This window comes from Aptenodytes patagonicus, chromosome 18, assembly GCF_965638725.1.
Source record: "Aptenodytes patagonicus chromosome 18, bAptPat1.pri.cur, whole genome shotgun sequence".
NCBI lineage: Eukaryota > Metazoa > Chordata > Aves > Sphenisciformes > Spheniscidae > Aptenodytes > Aptenodytes patagonicus.
Genome location: NC_134966.1, coordinates 1,813,631 through 1,838,137, shown reverse-complemented (window position 1 = coordinate 1,838,137; position 24,507 = coordinate 1,813,631). Strand labels below are relative to the sequence as shown.

Sequence of the window (24,507 nt, the reverse complement as noted above, 5' to 3'; positions counted from 1 at the left end):
TGTCCCCACAAAACTCGCACCCTCCTCTTGTCTGTGCTGAGCGCATGCAGCAGCCCAGCCCTGGGGGAGGGACGGTTCAAGTTACTCTGAAAGACAGGCCAGTCCCCATCACAACGCATCAGGAAGAAACTGAAATACCTTCAAGTGAGTTTTTTTTTCTCCTGCTTATTTCTTTTTAGCATTTCACTGAATTTGGCTGAGAGTATGTGCTGTTCAGCTGTCAAAAAAGGTGTGGATGTAGCGCCGCGTGGGGAACGGAGCCCCGGGTTAGCCCGGGCAGCTGGCTGCCGCCTCCCTGGTGCAAGGTTGTGCCTCTCCCCTTGTCTTTTGCGGCCTCTGTGGTCCGCAGTGCAGGAGATGAGCAGTGCACGTCGCATGGCTCCGGGGCACAGCAGGCTCTGGCATGCCAGCCTGACTCTCCGGAGATTGGAAAAAGCTCCAGCAGAAGAAATTCCAGCAAACCTGGTTTGTGCTAAAAACCTGCGCTCGGGTCTGCCCTTCCTGGCTCTGCCATCGCTCTCCTGCCTCCCCTCGCGCCTCACCAGGGATTGGCACCGGCTGCTGGGCTGGGCAGCCAGTCTCTTACCTCCCATTTGTTTTCTCTCTAAAGGCAATTACTGGTAGAAAATGGGATTTAAGCAGTTCCTTAGCCTAGGCTGGCTCCCTGCTTTGTGTGTCCCGTAGGTACTGGGCTGCTTGGCCATGTGCAGCAGCGAGCCTTGGAGGGACAAGGGGACAGGAGCTGCTGGCGGTGGAGGTTGCTAATGCCAAGATTCATAGCTCAATGCAGAGGAATTTGGAAGGGAACTTAATTCTGATGGTTTTGGGCTTTGTCGTGATCACCTGTTACTGCAGAAGGAATAAACAGAGGCCCAAGAGAAGCAGGGTCATTCCCAGGGCCGTTACGCTCCGGACATCGCCTTTCTTTGCTGAGGGTGCATGTTTCCAGAGGGTGACCTGTTCCTCAGATCAGCTGGGAAAGCCGGGTTAAAGCTCCTGAGGGAAAGTGGCTGGGACATGTTGGTCTTCTTGCAATCTGCTTTGCAAGGCAGCCTGGAGAGCTTTGGTCGTGGTGCAGGGAGGAGCAGAGAGCCCAGTTGAGAAGATGGGGTGTTTTTTGTACTGCTGACCACTTGGGAAGCAGAAGCAGCAGAAGGGGATGGTGGACTCGTGGTGTGCCAGCAGCAGGCTCAGATCCTGCCTCCAAACCCTCCCTCAAGGGGAAAAGCACTGGCTGAGGGGCTCCCATCGGAGGCTTTGGCTTAGCAAGGAAAATGCTCCCCAATGGTCCTGCTGGGATTTACGGAAGAGGGTGCTGGGAGAGCTCAGGCAGAGCCGTGGAGAGCAGTTCTGTGGTGCAGAGGTGAGACACGGGCTCCCAGCCAGGCCCGTTCAGCATGTGCTCTCAAGGTTCAGCATTGCTCCCCTTCTGGAAGTGAAGATTTGGAAAGGCAGCACTTTGGCTGGCAGCCCTGGGGCCAGGCTGCTTCCCTGACCCTCGCGTCACCCAGGGTGGAGCAGACTGAAGCTTATGAAAACACAAGGACCCATCATCCGAGAGGTCCACAGCAGCGCTCCTGGTGGTGCTGGGCTCCATCAGCTGCTGTGGCACAGTGTCCTGGTGTCCCTGTCGTGATGTTCTAGCCCATATCCTGCAACGTGCATTAAAAATGAAGGTGGCAGCGGAGGCAGGTCTGCGATCCCCCAAAGGGCAGCTGGAAGAGACATCCAGCAAATGGCTCCAGGCCATTGCACTTCTTCATGGGTTTCGCATTGCCCGTGGAGTGACTCAAGAGGTATCTCAGTCCCTCAATGGGTCACAGCTCTTATCTTGACATTTGGGCTGCTGCCTGCGGCAGAAGAATTGCTTTCCTCTGGGGAACAGGGTGTTTCCACCGCTGTACAGAGCCTGTTCCCATCGTTAGTGCAGCTCAGGCTGTTGAAATGAAGCAGAGCTTGTGCTGACACTGCTTTGAATAGGATCTGCGGCTGTGCCCAGACTGCAGATCTGATCTCATGGCAGAGATAATGTCATTAAAAGAGTTATGAAAGCTGCAGCCCAGCGGTGCTGCATGCTACCAAGGGCAAAGCTGGTGCAAGGCACACTGGTGCGAAGGAGAGAGCCGGCTCCAGGAGTTGGGATGTCCTGCTTCAGAGTTGAGGTGTCCCTGTCCTGTGGCAGCTTCATGTCCTCCTGCGAGGCTGATGTATGCCAGGAGCTGGCTTCCCTTGGGGCTGGAGACACTCGTGTCTCACCAGCAGGGATCAGAGACCAGGGCAAATCTTCAGGAATGCCTTTTTGCTGGGGACAGGGAACACTAGGCCTGCAGGAACCAGGCTGGTGGAGCAGCTGGAGCATAACACATCCCCTGGGATAGCTGGCAGCAAGATGGGGAGCTGAACTGGGCTGCTCTGTGACTTAGCAAGACATGGATCACAATGTTGGTCATTGCATTGCCTCCAGCACCATCTCCTCTCCAAAAGCTGTGGAAGTGCAAATCCCTTGGCCAGGTCTCCTGAGTGGCACCACGCTGGCGGGAGCTTGGGGAGTTTGCCCTCAGCCCGATGGAGCAGGATGAGCTCTCGCCCCTGCCCCATGTCAGCTGCTTCCCATTGCCCTGGGATTCGGCTCCATCTCCTTGGAGAGGCACCAACCCCAACAACTGGCACTGGTGGAGGCTGGGACAGACAGCACTAGACAGAGCTACCACCAGCCTTATCAAGGGCTTGGGGCAAGAAGCTGGGAATGAGCAAGGACGTAGGAACAGGAGCTGCTCTGGTTAGTCCTCCTGGGAGGAAAGCGTCCACAGAGGTAAGATGGGAGAGACCCGACCCCGGTGCCCAGGATGGCTGTGTGGGCACTGCGGAGCCTCCGCAGCCCCCGTGAAGGAGTCGGGCTGCACGTGCCATGGCAGGTCGGGCAGAAGAGCCTGTGCGTGGCCTCTGAATGAAACAAACCTTTTTCCAAAAGGACAAACCCAAAGGAGAAGCTGCGATAGCGCAGTGAGTCCACGCAAGATACCATGCAATGCAGCCTGCCCAGCGCATGGCCCCTGCAGATGCAGCGTACATCACTCCCAGATCACAGCCTGGTACTGTAGGATGACAACAATAAATATTCATTAAATGCTGTCTCTTAGCCAGTTCCTCTGCCAGTGTCTCTGCTTGTAGAAATGCAGTTGTAGCTTAATTTTGATCCTGTTTTTTCTTCTTTATAGGTTCAGAAGATCGGAAATTCTGCATCCTTTACCTTGCAGAGGTGAGTGGTGCTGTTTTCCAAATTAACTTTCTAGTGGGAGCTGAACATGTACTAACAACTCTGATCCTTTCTGCTGGGCAAGGAGCACTGAACGGGCTGATTTTAACTTCCTTTTTAATTAATTTGCCAGAGGTCTGGAAAGGAAGCGTAACGACTGTAGCCAGAATATATTAGTAAGAAGCTGCTAAAAGGAATCTGTGAACGGGGAGGCTGGGCAGCACTGAGACAGGTTTGCTTTTCCCCTTCCCTCTGTGTGCAGTAGGTGGATCTTCCTCCACGCATCTCACTTTCGATTTATCTTGGGATTCTTTTGCCTGGGGCCAGATTTCCTTGCCAACTGTTTTGTCTTTATTTTTTAGGCATCTTGCTTTTCTTGCCTTCAAGCACCCAGGTTTGAAGCCCTCAAATAAAACAAGGAAGCTCAATCTAAAAGACATATAATCATAGCTCTAAAAACGCATGTGGCTGGTACATGGCTAAATGTACCATGCAATGTAAATCCAAACAGATTTGCAATCACTCAGACATTGGCACAGTTGTGTTTGTGTCGTGAAGCAGCCAAGGAGACTGCAAAATAGGTTCACAGTGACTGGACCTACCTAATCATGGAATGCTGTGGCTTTTTTTCTTTTTCAAGTGACTTTACTGTCTTCCTGGTTTCAAGGCCTTGTATTTTCAGGGTGGAAATTTGGATCTGGGAAAGCTCCCCAGGGCGTAGAGGAGAAAGGCAAACATTGCTCAGCAGCACCGCGAAATAATAAGCTATTGTGAAAGTTGGATGAAAATGTTCAGAATGAAAGTTGTTCACCTTGTGTGGCTGGGATTTGGGCCAAAGCACGACTTGCTGCGTAACCATGGGCTGACGAGTTCTCTCTCACATTTCCCTCTTTGTTCCTTCCTTGTCTCCTCTATTTCTTCCTGGGGCGGTGGGGCAGGAGCTGCCTCCTCGGGGGTTTGCTCAGTGCGTGTCCCAGTGTAACATCAGACTTGCGTGATGTCTCCCTACCCAGCTAATCCTGTGCTGTGACTCAGAAAGGCTGCGATGGGTGTTCGTCAGTGACATCCCGACAGCGGGATGAGGCACTCCTCCGTTTTCTCATACATTTGGAAAAATGCATTTGGAGCCTGACATTTAGTTTAGAAGCTTTAGGCCCCTAAGTAGAAGTGACTGAAAGAGAACTGGCTGCATTTCATGAGATCTTGGGAAGGGAAGACTTGTCTTTGTCAAGACGTAATGAAGTGCTTAGCTTTCTTCTGGCGGGCTTAAATGGCTCTTACAGCTCTGGCGACTGAGATCTGTGGCATCCATTGGAGTTGGAGTGTAGTAGTTGTATAGAAAATGTGAAACATTTGCTTTCCTACAGGCATGCTCCCCCACAGAGGACAGTAGGTCTGGACAGGCCATGATTATGGGATTCTGCAAACCCCTTCTTGTTCCCCCTGTCCGCCTGAGGTATTTTGGAGCAGGTTGCAAGTGGAGCAGGAGCTTTCCAACCCGTGGTGACCGGCAGGTCTGCCACATGCCCCTACCCCAGGAGTGGCTGCTCACACCCTGCGCTGTGCCAGCCCACGGCTTTCAGGTGACATCGGGGCAGCCCCTGGCTCAAAGGTGGCATCCTGCTGAGCAGGACATTCCCTCCTGGACCCCACGGGATTGCTTGCAGGCTGGTGGTCTGCACTGAGCTAGGGAAGTCAGGCTGACATGAGATCTGCCTGCGGGTAGGTGGGGAGGTGATTCTCCAGCTGTGTGGTTTGGCTGGGTCTTTCCTGCAAGGAAGGGAGAAGGTGGCTTTTATGTGTCCACCATGACTGCGCAGCATGGATAGAAACAGCCGGCTTCAAGGTTAAGGGAACAGTGCACTTCCAGCCGTAAGTCTCACCAGACTCTCCAGCAACGGGCAATTTTGGTTCAAAAGGGGAAGCTGAGGCACAGAGAGGGGGACGTGCCTATGAGTCAGCAGCGAGCCAGGTCAGGACGGTGCCCTCCTGACTTCCCCACGGCTGCTCTTCTGGGAAACGGTGACCTGCAATTCTGAGAGCCACATGGAGCAGGTGACCAGGCTGCAAGGACACGGGCTGGTGGTTAAAGCATGAGTGCAGAACCTCTCACTTTTGCAGTGCAGGGGTTGTGCGGCTCAATGAACTGTCCTCGGTGGAGGTAGACCTCAGGCAAACGGAGACAAGCTCTTCTTAGATGATGGGATGCTGTCGTGGGAGCCAGCCTGGGAGCATTTAAGCGTCTTCTTCCTGCGGGGAAGCTAAGAAGAGAGTCACCTTCAGGTCATCCCTCTTTTCTCCTTTGCGTTCACTTTTCAGGAGCAAAGCTTGAGTTACAGGGTTGTGGGGGTGTCACCAGGAAATTTTAAGTCTTGGCAGCCCGCGGGAGGGAGGGGACAGTCCCCCTCAAAGGCATTCCTGCAAGCTGGCTGCACACAGAGGCATTGCGGGGGGCTTGGATGCCTCGCTGGGCTGGTGGGAGCATCAGTTTGTGGTGTTAAGGTTATTTTTTGCAGTGGGGTGGATTGAAGGCATGGCCTGCTGTCAAATGGAAGCTGGGATCTGGGCCCAGTGAAATGGCTCTCTCGTGTTGCAGTGGCACGTGGGGCTGGTGTGGGGGTCTCCGGGCCAGCCCACCGTGGCTCTTCCCATTGCCTGACGGACGTGGTGTCCACTGGGTGCCACGCTCCCGGCTGTGTGACCTCCTTTTGCCCTGGTGCAAGGCTCAGCCTCCTTCCCGACTGTGGGAACGAGGCGGTTTCCCTCTGCAAGGATGGCTTCCCACAAAGAGGGGCTGGCTCTGCTTCGGGGCTGCGCTCAGGCTGCCGGGAGTTAGGGTGGAAGGAGGCTCAGGAGGACATCTCTGGCAGGGTGCTGGCCCTGGCCCACTCCTGGCACCCTCGGGGTCCCAGCGATGCGGTGCAGCAGTGCCCTGCGGCTGGGTCCTGCTGGCAGATGTGGCTGTCCCACTGCCCACCCCTGCGACTGCTTGTGGCAGCTAGAAAGCTTTCTATAAGGATGCATAAGGGAAGGATGCTTGTGTGGACGTGGCTTTTTTGTCCCACGTCACCCTGCGGGGTCTCTCCCCCTCCTGATCTGCTCCTGTCCTGCTCTTTGCAGCAAGTGCTCCATCCCTGGGCTTGCCAGCAGCGCTTTACTCTACCGGGAGCCTTTTGCTGGCTCAGCTCTGCCAGCTGGTCCTCTCCAGGGTGGAGGTGATGGGTCTGGGGGGTTTGGTGGTCGTCATTGTCAGGGCTCTTCTGTCGCCATGATCTGGGCAGACACATCTGTTGCACTGCCATGACGGGGTCTGGGAGGTTGGTAGAAGCTCTCGTACTGCTGTTTCTTACCCACAAATCATTTGCAATGAGCAGTAATGTATTTAGTGCTGCTGTGAGTCGAAAGAGAGCCCGTGGGGCCGGGCTGACTTTGCGTTTGCTGTGGGAATAGCTCTTTGCTGAGGCCTCGAGCTGCTGTCTCCTGCTCCTTCTCATCTGGAAGGTTTGTGAGTAATGTTCTGACCCATAAGGTTGCATTTTTGCATTCGGATCTGGCATGATCCAAAGTAAAAGTATGTTTCAATGTCTGCGAGTTGCTTAATTTATTTTAAACAAGAAAGAAAATTCCAACCTTGAGGGGAAACTGGAGTGTCATAAAAAAAGCTACTGCTAGTCATCCCGTCTAATCGTGTGTAAATAAATCACTCCACAGAGTTTAAATCCTGTGCATTATGGTTATTTACAGTCAGATGGCAAACAGTAATCTTTATAGCCCGGTGTAGGTTACAGCAGAAGGGGTGTTTATTTTACAGGCTCTTCAGCGTGTGAATTGCAGTGCTTGGAGGTCCCGAGTGCAGGTGGCCCCGATCCTGGTGGGGCACGTGGCCTCCTGGAAGGGAAGGGCTAAATATAGGTTGGTGTTGGAAAGAATGCAGAAACAGAGGAAGGTTCTCCACTGAGCTGTCCATTCTTGGTGTTTTTGTTCCTCGTGGTGGTCATGGGGTAGCTGCCATAGTCCCAGCATATAAGCAAGCCAGGATTTTGGAAGTGAAGGTGGTACCTTTTGATCTGAGGAATACTGTGTATACCTGGAAGCTTGTCTAGCTTTTCCAGTTGCCAACTGGTATGTGAAAAAGTACTACCAGCGCATGCAAACCTGGTCTAGCATACGTTTCATTTCAGTATTTTAAATCCAAATGAAACAGTTTAAAGGCAGTTGAACAGATCCCACCTTTGAAAGCTTTGGGCTGATTCAGTGTGGACTCGCGTTTCTGCACCCTAGAGAATTTGGAGTGTGGGAGTTTGGCCCTGTTTCCCCCCTGCACGCGTGCTATTCCCTGCAGGGCACATACACCTCCTATGATGATGTGCGTAAAACCTGTCAGAGAAAACATTTGCTGCATGGTGGGAATCGGTAGCCTCACAGGGAGGCAGTCCAGAGATGTGAATGTGGTCCAGGGCTGCGTTCACACCCTTCCCTGCTCCGGAAATATTCTCCTGATAGGAAACTGCAGATCAGTGTTTTATTGCATTGTTAGAAGTTTTTGATTCGGACCCAACATATTCAGACCGAATTGACTTAAAATCAAATAGCTCAGTAAATTTTTCTTTCGAAAAGCATTAGCAAAATTGATCTTTTTCTCTGGAAGTTTTCACCTGCAGACACCAGAGTTTCTCTTGGGAAACTGCTCCAACAGAAAATCTTTCCAGTACTTCTTGGCCTGCTGCGATGAGCACACTTACAGACCTGAGGAAATTAATGCTGCGGATCTAATTTTGATCTTGTTTTGCCTTGGAGATGCGCATCCTAACTCTGCACAGGAGATCCTCTAGACAAGTGTCGGAGAAATGACACTGTCCCCCCTCGTCCCCCCCACCCCGTGCCCTGGCTCTCTGCGGACACATCCCTGCGCCCATAGGGTCCCCTGTGGGCTCCATTCCTATTTGCATCCTCGAGCTGTGTCCCGGCTGCTGGCAAGGCTACGCTTTGAACAAATGCTCTTTAAACTGGACCACAGCTGTAGTGAGGGGCAATGTTGTAGCTTGTATAAATGTGCTTAACTCTGAAGTCTTCACTGGAGAGTCCCAGCTTGGACCATAGGAGAATTAATTTCCCAAAGCATTCTTTGTTGCTCCCAGGACTGAGCATGACTATTTAATGCCCTTAGGGATGTGGCATTACCCATTTCTGTCCCACAGGGAAAGAGCAAGGAGAACCGAGGTTCCCATCTCCATACAGGGAATCTGAACGCTGGAGAAGCAGTTTACCGATGGTACAGAGGACTTTAAGGCTCAGGGACACGCTGTGACGTGGCAGATGTTATACACCTGGGTAATTTTGAAGTCATCTCTTCTGGACGTGTCATCAGAAGAGTTTGCAAGGAGCTTTTTTGGGCCCTGTCCTGGCAGATCTAGAGGACACTTAGGCAGATGGTTTAGTGATAGGGAAAGGGGCAAAAGGGCTGGCCAGGGGGTGACATCAAACCTACACAACCAAGTGAACAGCTAAGGTGAATTTGTTTAGTAAAGAACTTTAAAAAGTAATTATTAATGAAAGAGAGATAAAGAGTACAGATGGAGCACAACTAGAGCAGATGTCCTCGCAGGCACTTGGCTTGATATGACACATCACTTGGCCTGAAAACCTAGAAAGACAGAAAATTGCTGTGGTGCTCAATAAATAGTTAAAAACTCTGGTCTGAAACCTCAACATCATCGTCTGTGAGCATTGCTCTGCCAGGGAGGGCTTGGGAAGCCTGGCTCTTGCTTAATTGCAAACAATCATCATTGACATGGTAGAAAACAGCAAATCATGCCTGATAAAGTGTGCATATGACTTGAAATTTGGGGAAGTAGGAGATGATAGGGAGGGTAGTTCAGTCATAGAGCAGTGGGGGTTAGTTGTTATGGTGGGTGAAAGCTGATTATGTGTTTTCATGTGATCATGGGGAAAAGAGAACTGTACACACGGGTCTGTGAGGGTCAGAAGTGACTGATAAAAGCTTGTTGGGGGAAGAATAATCAGCAGCCATGAGCTCCTGCAGCAGAAAGACAGCATCAGTAGTGATAAAAGTTTGGGATTCAGTCAACTTTTCCATTCCTTTGTTCTCTGACCCCAAAGCGATAGCCAGAAGGCTTGCATTTTGGGTTGAATTTGTTTCCAACTGAAATGGGATGGTTTTGGCAGGGGACCAAAGCAAAGGAAGTTGTTCCCCTTTTCCTTTTTCCCAGCATTAAGGAGGATCTGGTGCCTGGGGTTGGGCTCTGCTGTTGTGGTTTCCCCCCCATCCCGCTTACTCTGCTCCCTGGCAGGGCTTGAGCAGCCTGTAAGATGTCTGATCCCTCCTTTTCAAATGCTCCATCTATACTTTGGGTTCTTAAGTACAAGAAAATACCCACAACATGCAATTACAAAAAGGCCGGTTTAGAGACATGAGCTCAGAAAACCTCAAGGCTGTGATTGAGACACAGAGCCAAGAGCTGCGCCCAGCTCTGACCCCAAAGCAGCGCTGGCCAAAGGGCGCAGCCTGCCAGCCCCCAGCACAACTTGCTGCAGGAGGGTTTTAACCACAAAAAGGAGCAGTGATTTAGGAGTCCCTCAGCCTTGCCTGAACACAAAATCCTGAATTTTGTGCTGTAATGGCCACCCTGCAGATGCCAGAGCACTGTAAGGTGGAGGTATAGTGGGTTTTAAATTCCTGGTAAGAGAAAATCAAGTGTCAGCTGGCATCGGGTGCTGTGTGCGGGGTGGGAAAAGGTAGAAGAGGTAAGTTATGTCTGTGAAGTAGACTATGTGCTCTGTTGAAATTGTATCTCAATTTTCTCTAATGTGTAATAGGAAAAGAGACGATGTCTGTCAGATTTGTGGGCTGTGTTATTTGTCAGATGGGTTTGTTGTATTGCAGTAGGGTGAAAGATCCTCTGGGCTCTGGTGGAAAGGGCACTGCAGAGAAGGTTAGAAGTGTTGGGATCAGTCATACCTAAGGACTTCAAGTAGAGAAAATCTAGATGTGCTCCTTGCTGCCTGCTCTCTCCAGATTTATTAGGTGACTTTGAAGCACGCTGAGAGACCATGAAGTGTATTCCTCTGCCTTCCTCTTCCTGCTCCCAGACCTTTTCAGCATAAAGGGGGACTCCCTCTCCTCCAGCCGCTCTGCTGGTGGTGGTCAGGAGATGTTATCAAGTGAAAAATCCTTTCCTGCTCTCTGATATTTCCTTTGCTTCCCGCGTGTCTCACAAGCAGTGGCTCATTTCTGGGCTGCCGGAGAGGTTCACCAAGCGGGGTCTGTGTCCTGCGCTGCAGCGCACCGGCGTGCATCACCTTGAGTCGCCCAGCTCATGTAAAAGCTGGACGCTCAATCTGCACACGCTGAACGCCTCCACCATGTCACACCTACAGCAACAGCTTAACTCTTTCCTGAATAGAGGTTTCCATTTTCCTCCATCCAAAGGATGGCGGGTCCCAGCCACTGGATCTCTCTGTGCATGATGCCAAGAAGACCGAGCTGCAGCCTGAACTGCAGGTGCAGGGAGATAACGTCAGACCAAGACTGCCAACACTTTGAAAAGTGCTTCTGAAGGATGTTGTGACATGAACCCATGTACAGATGATCCCAAATGCCGAGGCATTCCTGAAATGCGGCCCCACCCGGCATCCCCATGACATGCCCCAAATTTCAAATGCAACTGAAACGTTCAGCTGGTTCAAGCCAGCGCTCTCCTGGCGTATACCTGGAGCCAGAGCATGCAAAGCGATGGCTGTGGAGCTGGTGGCCAGGCTGCTCCTCTGTGCAGACGGATCCCTAGGCTCTGTCTCCTCTGCCAGTGCCCATTTACCTGGGTTAGATGATGTGGAGTGACACTAGTAGCAGAAATCCTGGGTTGGCATAACCGACGGCCTGGGGTGTACCCCAGGGCAGCTCCTGGGCAGTGACAGCTCCCAGTTCTGGTGTCTTCGTGCAGAGCAGGGAATGCTTGTGTCCCAGTTGGAGAAACAGATAAACAGGGGCTCTCTGCTTCCCTGGCTTTGTGAATCTTTACACAGTTCAACCTGAATCTGAGTTTTGAGATGACCCACAAAATGTGCTTTTTGGAGCAGTTGTTCTTAATTTTTTTCCCCAGCTTTAATTCTGTGGTCACATTTCCCAGATGTTGGCTAAGAGCTGATATGATGCGGGTTACAGTACTGGAGAGATTTTAAAAAGGCCCAGGCAACAGTGGGTAATTTTGGAGGGGAACTGCTGTTCCCTGGGGCTGGCTGCACGGGCTGGAGCTTGCTCTTTTCGGGGCTGTGCTAGGGGAAGAGGGACGGGTAGCTCTGGGGCTGTGTTTGCAGAGGGTGGGTGAGCTCAGTGTTACTGTCGCCGGGGCTGCTCAGCTCTGAGCCCTCCCGCCTGAGAGGAAAGGGCGTTTGCAGAATGGGAAGGCGGTGGACCTGCCTCTCTGTTTGCCAGAGTGCTGTTTGCATGGGGGGCTCCACGCCTGGCTAGTCTCAGGGCTGGGGATTCCTGTGAAGGCTGTTATCTGATGAGCCACTTAAGGACAACCTGCTGGCCTGCAAAACCAGACTGAGCCCTGTGTCCTCGTTGGCTGCTCCAAAGTGGGTGGAAAAGGTTCTTCAGGCTGGCTTTTCCTCCTGGAGGCTTAGCATCCTCCAAGCTGTGCCATGATGCAGTGCTCCTGTGGCATCGCTCCTCCATCTTCTCTCTCCTCAGTAGCATCATCTAAGTGCGACAGGGTCTGACCGGCCTGGGGTGAGCTGGAGCCACTGGTGGCTCTGCACCATGAAGTAGAAGGTCCACTTTGCTATCTTGGTGCCCCTCGTGATCCATGGGTGTCTGTAGGACGATGAAAACCCATTTCCTAAGAGCCAGGCCTTGGTGTCACAAGGAAGGATGGGCACATCTATCCTTCACCTTCATCTACAGAGCCTCCCTAGCCCGAAAACAAGCCACACAGCAACGAGCCATGCTTCTCTGCAGAGATTGCCGTGCCCTGCAAACGGCACATGCACATCATCTGCTCGAGCACCCATGAGATCCTGTCACCTTTTGGCCATCCCAGCTTTCAACAGGGCCCCTGCTGTTACTGCCAGTGTTTTGTTTTTTGGGCACCACCAGTGTGCCCAGCAGTCCAAAAACCACAGGAAGAGATGTGGTCCCCCACGGCCCCCCCAGCACAGCTTAGCACGGGAGCAAACTGAACTTTCTCATCAGACCTAGCTCCGTGGGTCATGAAATAACCAGCCAGCAGTTACCCGTGTTTTGTGCACAGGATATTCCCAGGGCTGGCTGTTTCGCCGGTGGAAGGTTTGCTCTGCAATTTAAAAGCTATTGTAGTCTGGAGCCCATTTCCGAGGTACTTCCCCTCTGGGATCTCTGCTGGGTTTGGCTACGGACCAACGCTCTGAACGTTTGAGGCCAGGGGCCGGGCAGAGCTGAGCTGGGCTGCGAGCCCTGTCCCTGAACCACTTTGCCATAAATCCTGCAGAGGAGAGGAGCCTGGGGAAAGGAGCAGAAGTGCCTCCCCCTGATCTGCGAGGGGAACATCCACCCAAGGACCTGACCATCCCCTGGGAGCATGTCTGCTAGCACGAGCTGGGGGAGGTGGCAGTGAGATGGGAACAGCCCCAGGCTAGGCTGGTCACTGAGTACAGGGCTTTGGAGGTGTCAGGCTGAGTCTGGCTCGTTGTTATTATTGTATCTTAGCTTTGCAGTGTCATGTAGAGCCACACTTGCGTGCCAGATGCTGTTGTGGTGGGTCCTGCAGAGAGGGGCGTGTCTGCAGCATGGGGTGTTGGTGTGTAGGGTCTGGGGACCCTTCCTGTGATGTGGTGCCATTCTGATGGGCTGATTGATGGGCTACAGAGCCAGCAGCCCCTCGTTGGTTGGTGTCTGCTGGGGTAACCAGGAACTCTGCCTGGCCAGACCCCTTGCCTGTCATCTCCCCATGCTCCTGGGTGCCGTGGGGCTGGGGCTCAGCCTGGGGGAGCATCTGCAGGGGTGAGCTTTTCCCATGGAGCAAAAGGGACCTTTTCCTGCTGTAACAGGGCCCGTTTGGGGCTTGCGTTGGCTAGTCTGGGTCCTCCTCTGCAATACATGCCCTGTGTTTCCCTCCTGCTCTCCCACGGGCAGCCCTGGCGTGGGGTCCGGTGCTGGCATGGGGTCCAGCGCTGCCCTGGAGCCGTGGGCTCACCAGAGGCTCCCGCGCCAGCCGGCACGCAACACCTGCAATAACATGTTTTTCAAAATGCTGGGGTGAAGGCAGTCAGAAAGCAACTGGCAGCCACTTCAGTCGCTCACTTTATCTGGTCGCAAACGCCCCCTTCACGCCATCTGCATCCTCCTTTCCCAGCGCTGTGAGATTAAACCCTGTTTTCTCTTTGTAAACATTGGCAGGCAAAGCAGCAGCCTCCCTTAATGAAAACAATAGCGGGGAGGCCGGTTCCCAGAGTGAGCCCTGAGCGAGGCGGCGTGCAGAGGGCACGGCGCAGCCCCGGCGTTAGCTGACCTCCCTGCTCCAGCCTCCCCGGTGCGCAGGAGTGCTGAGCTGGGCAGCTCGGTCCCCTGGCAGGGGCTGGGCTCTAGAGGACCTGTGCCGCTGGTAGAGCTTTATCTCATATAGCAGTCAGTCCTTCACATGTCTGCCCTCCGTCTGGCTGGATCCCAAAGGACTCTGCAAGCAGGATCCTGTGCTTTAGAGGCAGCCGGGGGTGCTCAGCTACTGTGGGTTGGGCTGGCTCTTTCCCCAACACAGTTGCACATTATTTGGGGGGAGCAGCTTGATGGAAGAGGGAGAAACAGAGCTCTTCTCTTGGGAAATGTGTGTTGGAGAGGTTAAATATCACTGTGAAGGAATAAAGTGCTGAGATCTCACTGCTGTAGCACAGAAATGATAGTAAAATATGTACAGATTGGATAAATACAATTTTGGCTGTTCATGCCTGCCCTCAGCCTTGCCCACAATACCCAGGACACACATCGGGGCAGTTGACTTTCTCCTCTGCCTTTTGGACCAGAGGGCAATGTCCTCTCCTGGCTTTAATATTCCCAGGCTGCTGGGGCCGGGGAGTCTCGCTGGCTCGCTGAGGCTGAGCGGGAGGGAGAGGGGCACTTTGCTCTCAACAGCCAGTGCGGGCTGAGCATCGCTTTATGCTAAATTCAATCAAAGAGATGGGGACTGTAATTGAATCAGCAAGGGACTGCAGAGCAGGGGTAGGTGAGCTGTGCATCCGTCACAAGCAAGGGGATATGAGATGTCCTTGGAATTGCTTTAAGCCTCATGCTGGGGGAATTGCAGAAGCTCGGTAGGGATGGGGGTGTGCAGTAGTTACAGCATGAATGTGGGCACTGGACTCCTTGCAGCTGCGCTGATGTCTTTTAGGCTTCGCTGAGTCCTTGCCGTCATTCACTTCTGGCCCCAAGTGCAGGGCAGGGAAATGCCAGCCCAGATTTCCAGCCCAGCAGATTGGTACCTGTCCTCTCCTCTGAAAGCAGGAACGATTAGATACTTTCCTAGGGACGAGTGGATATCACAATGGTACAGCCTGGTGATCTACTGGCATGGGACTGGGAGAGGCTGAGACACCTGGGATGGGAAAGAGCACTGTGATGCTCCGGGGGATGCTCAGAGCATCACTGCAACTCAGGATCTGCGGGGCAAGGGGGAGCCCCGCCATCTTGTGTCCCTGAATCACAAACCTCTGTTCCATTTTGATAGTGTTCGGTAAGCCTGAGCGTGCATTTCAAAAAGCTTGTTTTTGCTGTAGGAGTAGATGTGGTGATGTCCAAACATAAGAAAGATCAAATCTTCTCTTTCCTGGAAGTCTCCTCGGAGGGGCGAAGGACTGAACTAGAGATCTCTTTTTTCTGGTGGTGACGTGGGAGGTTGGTTTATTTACCGCTTTAATAGGGATTTTGGATTAAACGTGAATGAATTAGCATCCAATGAAAACAGTGTTTTAAATGGTGTGACTAAAAAGCATTTCCTCTTTTGGTTGTGTTGTGTCTCTGGAGTCACGAAGCTGCAAGTTCCTTAGTTCTCTCTGACCTTTCTGGGAAAAACAGGCTAGCAGAGACCTGCCCTTCTGGAAGGAAATCCTAGGGGGAGATGAAGGGTCTTTTTCATGCCATTTAGTGGAAGACTCTTTTTTGCAGTTCTGTCCTAAAGTTCTGCCTTTTTTTTTTTTCTTCTTCTTTTCATATCTGGCCACAGAAGGAGATGATCCAGCCATGAGCATTTCTGGACCCTTTTTAAAGCGAGACCTGCAAAATCCCAGTGGGCAGTAAATGTTACTAATGCTTTATTTTTAGCACAAGAGATGAGCGGTTTAAGGGCTGGGAGTCACTTGCCGAGAGAACTTGGTCAGAAGGTTTCTTAAATGAATGGGATTTGGCCCAAAGAAAACACGTCAAAGAGGAACAGGTCCATATCAAAAAGGGTGTGGGCAGGGAAGGGGCACGAGGGGAGGTGGGCAGGCTCTGAGGCTCAAGGTGGGGCTCGGCTGGGATGAATTCCCATCGTTTCTCTCAATTCCTTCCTCACTGCATGCTGCTCACAGACAGTGCCTGACCAGAGCATCATCGTCAAAACAACCCCTGATGTGTTCTCTAAATAAGGAGCAGAACAGACGAGGCTGGTCTGGAGCTTCTCCTGAGGTCTGCCTTCCTCCCAGCCCCGCGCAGCCCAAAGGGGCTTTTTTTCATCAGTTCACGCTACGGCGCCTCGTTAATGTTTGCATACAGCAAAGAGCAATTTCCACCCTCTAAATTAGCTTAATAGACACATTTCCACTGTAGTGGCACAGGGTGCAGAACTGCTGGTGCTCTGCCCATGCCTTACCACTTTGCTCCCACTTACTAAAGCAAAAGTCTGCTGCTCTACACCGCAGCAGCCTTTCACTCTCTGTCTGGAGGAGATTTCACTGTGGAGCTGATTTCCCATCTATTTTGCTTTCTTGTGCCCAGAGCGCAGGACACTGGTGCGAGCTCTCCCGTTATGCTTCCATTCATCTGATACAGTGTGTTGGAAGCAAGTAGTTTGCAAACAAAGCCAGGGCCTGCGACACACAGCTAATGACCTTCTCTCTGCCTGTGTTTCCTTTACGTCAGAAGTCGGAGTGCTTATTAAGTTTGGAGGCTTACTCCCAGGAGCAGAAGAAGAGGATCTGCTGGTGTCTGGCTGAGAACATCACCAAGCAGCAACATCCGGCATCAGCTCCTACAGAGAACAAGGTAAGAGACCCGTGGGGGAGCTCAAAAACCCCGCTCAGAGCATCGGGCAGCTCTGCCTGCGGCGAGGGCTTTGCTCCAGTGATGCTCCTGCCAGGCGAGCTGCTCCGGAGGCTGTTTTGTTGCCAGGTGAGGAGCGAGTTTGTATTCAGGCACTGCTGCGTCTGCACCTTCCTGCCCTGCTAGGGGAAGCAGCTATTGCATTTGCATCTGCTGACCCAAGTCGAGGCAGACTCCAGCGAGCAGGCTGCTTCTGACGCCTCCCAGCATCTGTATTTGGACAGCTGAGGCCGCGCAACCCGGTGTATGGCCTTCTCCGAGAGCTCGGCTCTAGAGCGGGACTGAATGCAGAGGGAGAGGTTCAGGCCGTGATCTCTGGGTCCTGATTTAAAAGGCCGAGGTCATGGGAGCAGTGGTGCGAAGATGTGCTCCTTCTGTGCACTCAAATGGGCTCAAGTGTTTGATCTGAACCCCACAGATGGCCTCAGAGCACAGAAAGGTCATTTGATGAGTGCTTTTTTTCATACCTAGCAAGGCAGCACCGGCTCTTTTCCCACACTGAAGAGCTTCAGCCTGGCCCGAGAGCATTGTCTCAGCAGTGCTGGAAAGAGAAATGTGTGCATGGAGTGGGTTTGAAGCACTGTCGGGCACGCCTGCCCTGCATGGATGTAGTTAACATCTCTCGTCTGCCTGGCTTCGGGGCTGGGGCTGCCACCAAGGAGCTGTCTGGGACAGTGGCAATCTCTGCTGGAGTCATCTTGTCCCCCAGGGATTGGGGTTGGGCTGTTGATGGGTGACCCACTGCTCTGGGAGAAGAGAAACACACTGTGCTGAGTGCGTAAAGAGCTTTAAGTGAGGCAGATGGGGATCTCAGGGATAAAACCACCCGGATACCTCCCCTTGGCTGGTGCGTGGTGGTGGAGCAGCTCCTGCCCCACGTCGACCTGTGGATACAGCCTTGGTGTGTGGTCCGGTCTGGCTCGAAGGCAGGCGACTCACTCTCACCGTACATGCGGGCAAAAGCAGGGGCAGGCGGCTGCGCTGCTGCCCGGATCCGGAGGCAGAGCGACGTGGCTTTTGCTCTGCAACGTCCCAAACTGGGTCAGCGCAAACATCTCCACAGGAGACAGAGCCTCCGGATTCCTTTTCCTGCACGTTTCAGACGTACTAAAATAGCAACAACATACAAAGCCTGAGAACCTAGTTACCAACCAAACCTCAAGAAATGCAAATAGCCCAGGGCAGCTAATTCAATGAGGTGCCAAGACTCTGCCATGTCTCTTGTTTTCCTGCACTGCGTCTTGCTGGCACGACACAGTGCCCGGGCAGGGGGTCCCAGGCGGCTCGGCATGGGGGGAATGCATGCGATGGGGCTGCTGCCGGGGGCTTGGCATGGCTCTGCTCTCAGCTGGGGGCGATCCAGCCATGGACTGGGGGGATCCTCCGGGGCGAAGCTGGGCAGGGACACGTTCAAATCTGAGCATCTCAAATAGATCCTAAAAGGGGGGATCTTGGCGGCTCTCCATCACGACACGTGCTCTGGGACCGTTTGGGTTTTCGGGTGATATTGCTGTTTGCCCTCCCCACCCCGGACTCTGTGTTCATGGCAGGGTGCGGGATTTTGGCTCTCTGCTAGACTTACAAGCCCTGTGGCTCAGAGCAAAGCCCTGGAGAGTGTCTGCTCCCCATGTTATGGAAGGAGCCTGGCTACTGGACAGGTGAAAAATACTCTAGAAGACAACACAAACCTTTCTAAGGCTTTTCTGTGCCTCAGTAGCCAAGAGGGTGCTCCTTGGGTGCAGTGGAGAGCCAGCATGGGCCCTCCAAGGTTGTGACAAGGGGGTTTTGTCTTGGCTTGCCAAAGCTCATGCAAATCCCACTGGTGGGGTATGGGGCCGGGAGGGAGAAAAGGAGCGTGAGAGCAACCACCAGGCACTTAATTAAGTTCATAGCACCATTTCCCATCCCAGCAAGGTATAAACTGCCCAGACTGCAATTTTAAAGCAAGCCTGATCCTGAAGCGCAAGAAGGAACAGTGTGGGGAAGGGGGAGCAGCCCTGCATGAGGCTGCAGCTCCCGAGTGGACAGGCGAGGATGCTTGGTGGGTGTGCAAGCTCGGAGCAGGGGGGGTGGCTGCACACAGGGCCGGGCTGCGGGCAGAAGGCAGACAAGGGCGAGCTGCAGTTGGGGCTGCTGTGACCAGTCTGCACCACAGCTGGTCTGTTGGGCAGACGTCCCCAGGGATGCTGGTGCAGCCGGAGGCAGGAGCTGGGAAAATCAGTTGCTTTTTGGAAGGGAGAAGTGATCCATTAGCTTTGCTTGTTGCTTACAAGTCATTTGATACTAGGGCTATTTAAGGAAACAGAACAGTGTCTGTGTGCTGTGAACAGACAAATTAAGCTGGAAATATCAGCCTCTGCATGGCTGATTTCTGCTCCAAACAGGAGTCTGATTTGCAAAGCCTTCAAAACTGCTCCAACTTGGCAAGAGGCAGCTCATCTCGCTGCGGCCGGAGCCCAGCTGAGGATATGTGGGCTTTGCTGTGCGATGGGAGCGAAGGGCCGGCGCAGCCTCGGTGCCAGGCAGAGATGTGCCATGTGCCAGCTGTGCGCTGGAGCTGCAGAAAGGGACACTGTCTGAGCAGAGAGCAGCTCCTCAGCAGCCTCTGCGGCTGCCGCGCCAGCGTGTGAGCTGGGAATGGCTCTCCCTTCAACATGTTAACGCCGCTGTTAATGCCGTCCCTGAGTCCCTCCCAGAACAGATGGCTTACGATGGGGCAGAGGGACGGCCACATCTGGAAAGGAGGGGCTGGACTGGCCGAACTGGTGGAGGAAAGTTGCAACTTCTTGGAGCTGTGGGAAATCAGACAAATTTTGGGCTTTGGGATGGCACCTCTTGTTTTTCAAGGCCCCCTGAGCCATGCCCGGGTAGGGCAGCACTAAAGGCAGGAAGGTCCTTCTGGCTCAGGGACATGGCTCTGCAGAGCTGTCACCGCCTCCGGGAGCGTCTCCTGGGAGGACAGTGTCAAGCCTGGAGGATGCAGCCTGTACGGGGTCTGTGTTGGCACAGCTGCTACTTTCAGAGCAGCTGGTTTCAGAGCAAAGCTGCTAGTTTCTGGGAGACACAAGCATACGGTGCACATAGCATCCACTTCTGGAGATGTAGGAAGAGAAAGCCATGAGGGATACAGCTGTGATGGTCCAGCCATGCACCCAATGGGCTTTTCCTGCCAGAGTCAGTGCAGGAGGAGCTCTGGGGATAATTGTGGCTGTCGGTGTGGTCCAGCTCTCCAGCCCTCGTGTCCAGGAGAGATGGTGGAAGTGGGGCTCCGGTGGCTTCTCCGCTGCCACTGTAAGACTTGGCTGAACTTCACTGAGTGATGAACCCATCCTGCCGGCTGCAGCAAGTTGCAGAAGTTGTTCTGTGGATATTTTCTCCACCTGCAAAGCCTTCCCCACTCTCATTCTCGGGTCTGGGTCTACCCTGGGAGTCTGCTCCCTGCCCCTTGGTTGTGCTGAGCAAGGATCTGTAAAACGCATCACCAGGGTGACCCAGCTTGGCGACACACATCCCCAAATGGGGAGGCGTGGAGCTTGGAGGTGGGCTGGGGCTGGTGAGGAACCACAGCGGCAGCAATGTGATTATAGCGAGAGCAGCTTTATGAATTAGTCGAGTCAGCGAGGCTGCCTCCTTGGGCCGAATAATGACCATCTCCGCAGAGCACAGTGATTTTTTTAACCTTGCATCGCTGCACTGGTCCTGTTTCCAGCCTGGCACCGCGACGAATTGCATTAGCATGATTGAAGAGATGGCAAACTGCAGAGCAGGGGCAAGGATGAGGCACCAGGGGCTGGAGCTGCTCCAGCTGGTTTGGCTGCCAGGGAAAAGATGAGTGGCAAAACACCCTTCTTATAACGAACCTGCTACGACCATCTGATTCTCACTGCTTGTTTCTTTGTGTCTTCCACACTCAGAATGGCTGATTACTCTTCCTTCTGACTCCGTGACCTGAGATTACCTCGGAGATGATGGCTGGCTGTATCTGAAAGATGTAGATTATCCTTAAGCTAAATAATTACGGACACTTGGTGGTGTGGACTTTGGGCCGTGGGAATCCAGGACGGGCGCTCCCCTTGTTTCCCAAGGGAGGTGGTGGATCCTCAGCACTTTTCAAAGCCCGGCCGCCAGTCTCTCTCCCATGGCTGCTGATGGTGCGAGCAGGCGTGGACCAATCCTGCACCCCGGCTCTTCCTGGCAGCGCTGGCTCCGGTGCTGGGAATGAGCCACTGGCGGGTGCACGGCTGGAGGGACCGGCCGGCCCCTTCCTGGCTGTTCCTCTGTCAGGAAGGGCAGGGCTGTTTCTCTCACTATTTTCAGCGTGCTTGACAAGTGCAAGTAAATGTGCTGTCAACAAAAGCAAACAGTGTGTAATCGAGGGATGATTGAAACCAGGGCCGGAGCGGTGGTGCGGGGAGGGCTCTGCGCGGAGCGCTGCTGCAGCAGAGCTGGAGGCGGAGGGGCGGCCGCGCTCCCCCCGTCTGCTGGCCCGGGCGCCTGCAGCGTGGGCAAAGGCGAGTGTGGACGACCACTCTCCTGTCCCACGCCCTGCCTCCTCTTCCTTGCCCCCAGCACCTTCGTGTGCCCCAGGCACCCACCCTGCTTTGCACCCATGTCACTCTGCAATCCCCGTTCCCCAACACCTCGCTGCCTTCAGCAACACCCTTTCTCTTTACACTGGGTCATTTCCCATGTGGGTGGTGGCCATGTACACACTTGAGCTGGCACAGCCAAGGGCCCACTGGCATTGGGGTGGCTGTGACAACCACTTGGGTTGGGGACAAGTAGGGTGAACCTCTCTTTCTCTGATCCAGCATTCACGGGGTGCTTTGCTCACTGGGAGTGTAGTCAGAGTGCAATCAGCTGTTTGATGGGGAAGGAGGGGAGGAATTTGCACCTTCTCACCTTGTTTTTGGCCCAAAGTCCTTCTATTTTGGGCTGGGAACCTGCTGCCCCGTCTGTGCCAGCTCTGCTCCAGAAGGTCTCGCTCTGGACCTGCTGCTGTAGGGCAGACCAGGCCGAGTACGGCCAAGGGTGCAGGAAACTTGGAGCTTCATCAGAGCCTGCTTTTCTTCCACGATGCCAATGTGAGAGGCTGGGCAGGGCTAAGCACATCACAACAGCACCCGGAGGGCCAGCCTGGCCCCAGCCACACACCCTCCCAGCGCCTCACTCGTGCTGTCAGGGTGCTCAAACAGAGGAGAAAACCTTAAGGTTTATTCTGCCCCAATAAGGGTTAAAGCATCAGCTGGCAGTACTTGTGAGCCAGGTTACAAAAGTAAAGCAAATAAGTGTGTTGTTCCACGCCAGTGCGCACAGCCTGGCGCTCGCCCAGGGCCGGAAAAACTTGTTACTGAGGACAGCCAAAGGCTGCTTCAGTAACGCCGTGAATTCGGGGGGCTGTGGGACCGGAGACGCTGCCTCCCTGCGAGTCAGGCTCCAGTTCAGCTCCGTCCACTTAAATATCTGGAGGGGGCTGTCCCTGCCAGATGTCCCCGTGCCATCAGAGCGAATGGGACCCTTGAATCTATGCTGGTGACCTGGGTGCACAGTGACACGTGGGTCTCACCCTTGGCACCCGACGGGCCAAGAGAAGGACAACATGTTGACTTTAATTCAGCTGGGACAGAAGTTGAAGAGGTAGCAGTAGGTGTGAAGCAGGCTGCAAACATAAAACAAGTAGATGCAGTTTGAGTTACCCCAGATTGATCCATCCTGAGCCATATTCTTGCTGGGTTTCTTGCCCTCTTTCATGGGAACAAGCCCAAATGCAACCAGGACATTGAAGGCTGCATGGGGGGATTTTACAGCTCCCTGTGAGGCTTCAAAATGTGTCTCAAACATCCCGTTATGAATTTAGGGACCCTCTTTATGCAGTAGCCTGACTGTTAGTTCTCTGCAGTGCAGCTGAGCCTAGATGAGTGCTGAGGGGTCCTGAGGCTGATCCTTCACCCCATCATTCCCTTCTTGCACATCAGTTGGCTTCCAGTCCTAAGAGCAGGGATGGGGTGCAAAGCCCCGGGAGGCTGGGATTCACGTGGGGCTGGATGGGGTGCTGGGTCTGGGTACTGGGCTTTTTATCATCTCCCCCGGCACCAAGCCCTGGCTCCATCAAGCTCGGTTTCCAGCCCTGCTGGCTCTTGGTGCTGGCTCTTGGTGCTGGCCCTTGGTGCTGGCCCAGGTGGCATGGAGGTGCCTGGGGCTGCCAGCCCAGGACAGCCGCTCGCTCGGCCTCGGTGCTGCTGGCTCACGGGCTCCCAAGGCACGTGTGTGCCAGGAGTGAGCGGGGAGGGACAACCAAGCAGATGGGCCAGCTGAGAGCCGCAGCTCCGGCTTTATTTGTTCATTTGCTTAGCTGGACTCCACAGCCATTAGGAAAGCAGACCTCTCCCCTCCGGTGAACACCAGCTCGTGTTTCTCTGGCGCTGTGCGATGTTCTCCCGGCCACGTCCAGTGGCACAATGATCCTTCCCGCATCCCCCCCGAGCAGGAGGGCACAGTGGTGTAGTGGAGTCGCGAGCAGCCGCCGGCACTTTCATCACGGTCAGAGGCATTTTTAAACCCTTGAAGGTCTGTTTCTCGTGAATCCTCAGAAGGGCTGGTAAGAGTGAGCGTGCTGGCAGGAGCGGCGCCGGCAGCCCGGGGGGGTTGAGCGATGTTGAGATCATTTGCACAGGGTGGTCAGAGGCACAGAATAAGTGGCTTAAGCCAGCGCTGCTGTGATTTAATGAAGGCGCTGGAAGTGCTTTGGTGCAGTGCTGCCTGCGAACGGGGGACGCTGCCTATGCCAGGCAGGGCTGATGCCGTCCCCTCGGCTGGAGTGCTCCTCTCCTGTGCCCAAATGACTCCTGTTTCGGGTAGCTGCCGATGCTCTTCCCTTCTAGCGTGGTGGGGGGGCTGTGAGCGTGTGGTTGGGCAGACTCTGAAGCCAAGTTCAAGTAACTCCTTGCAAAAGTTACTCAAACCCTGATATCTTTGCAAAGCCAAAGGATGTGTTCGAAATGCTGGGGGGCTCTGGGTGGTGATGCCCAGAGCAGTGTGGGAGTGGGAGGCATGGCTTCATCCTGCCCCCGTGGGGTCCCCTGGCCCTCCATGAGGCTTGGCGTCCCGCCCTGTAACAAGGACCTTCCTGATGGAGTGGCAGGGCAAGGCTTGACAGGATGATTGCAGGAGGGTTGCATTTGACTTTGGAGCCGCCAGTGTTGTTTTTGGTACCATTTGGGATTCCTCCGTTCTGTGTGTGGCTCTGGCCATGGCCCTGTTGGTGCCAATCGCAGGCAGAGCTGCTCTGCCAGGTCCTCTTCTCTCAGCAGTTGTTTCCTTACCGTGATCTGTGCAGGCAGCAGCAATGGCTTCCAGTGCTGACCTCGTGGTCCTGTTGTAAGTGATGTTGGGATGAGTCCTTCACAATGGCTCTGCAGTGGCTGAATGCGTCAGCTCAGACTCCTGCTGTCACCTCCCTCATCCTGCACAGGGGACAATGCTCTGCCCCTGCAGATAACGCTGCAGAGAGATTCCCCCACCTGACCAGCACCTTGTTTCCCCCGGCAGGGAAAGAATGCTGAGGGTTGTGGGCTGAGTGACAATGATGGGATCCGCTCCTTCCTCCCCCTTCCCCACTCCTCTGCTTTTTTACTGCCAGGGATATTTATGACCCAGACGTCATCTTGCTAGCCTCCAGCACCGGGTCCCACCACGCTCACCCTGTGGGAGCCGAGCTACCCAGGTTGAGGAGGCTTCCAGGCAGTAGCTGGTGCCCGACTTGGGCAAACTGGAGCTGCATCGCCAAAATGATGGACACAGTGCGGTGGGTGTGTGCAGGTTTGGATGGTGGCTGGGTTCGTTCCTGGCTGAGAGGGGCGAGGCTGGGGGTGCTCTGAGTCTCAGGGGCAGCTGGGCACCCCCAGTGTGGTGACACCCCTGGGCTGTGTGTGTGCCCATGTCCCACAGACCTGCAGCCAGCCAG

General features: G+C 54.0%; 1 protein-coding gene across 3 annotated transcripts in view; it reads left to right on the top strand.

Moving 5' to 3' along the window:
* RGS3 (regulator of G protein signaling 3) overlaps positions 1 to 24,507 on the top strand; it is a 90,398-nt gene that overhangs the window by 46,935 nt on the left and 18,956 nt on the right. For all 3 annotated transcript variants that reach the window (XM_076355342.1, XM_076355343.1, XM_076355344.1), the window contains 2 exons: positions 3,219 to 3,259; positions 16,365 to 16,487. In XM_076355342.1, the coding sequence (XP_076211457.1) occupies positions 3,219 to 3,259; positions 16,365 to 16,487 (164 nt within the window). The remainder of the gene's footprint in view (positions 1 to 3,218; positions 3,260 to 16,364; positions 16,488 to 24,507) is intronic.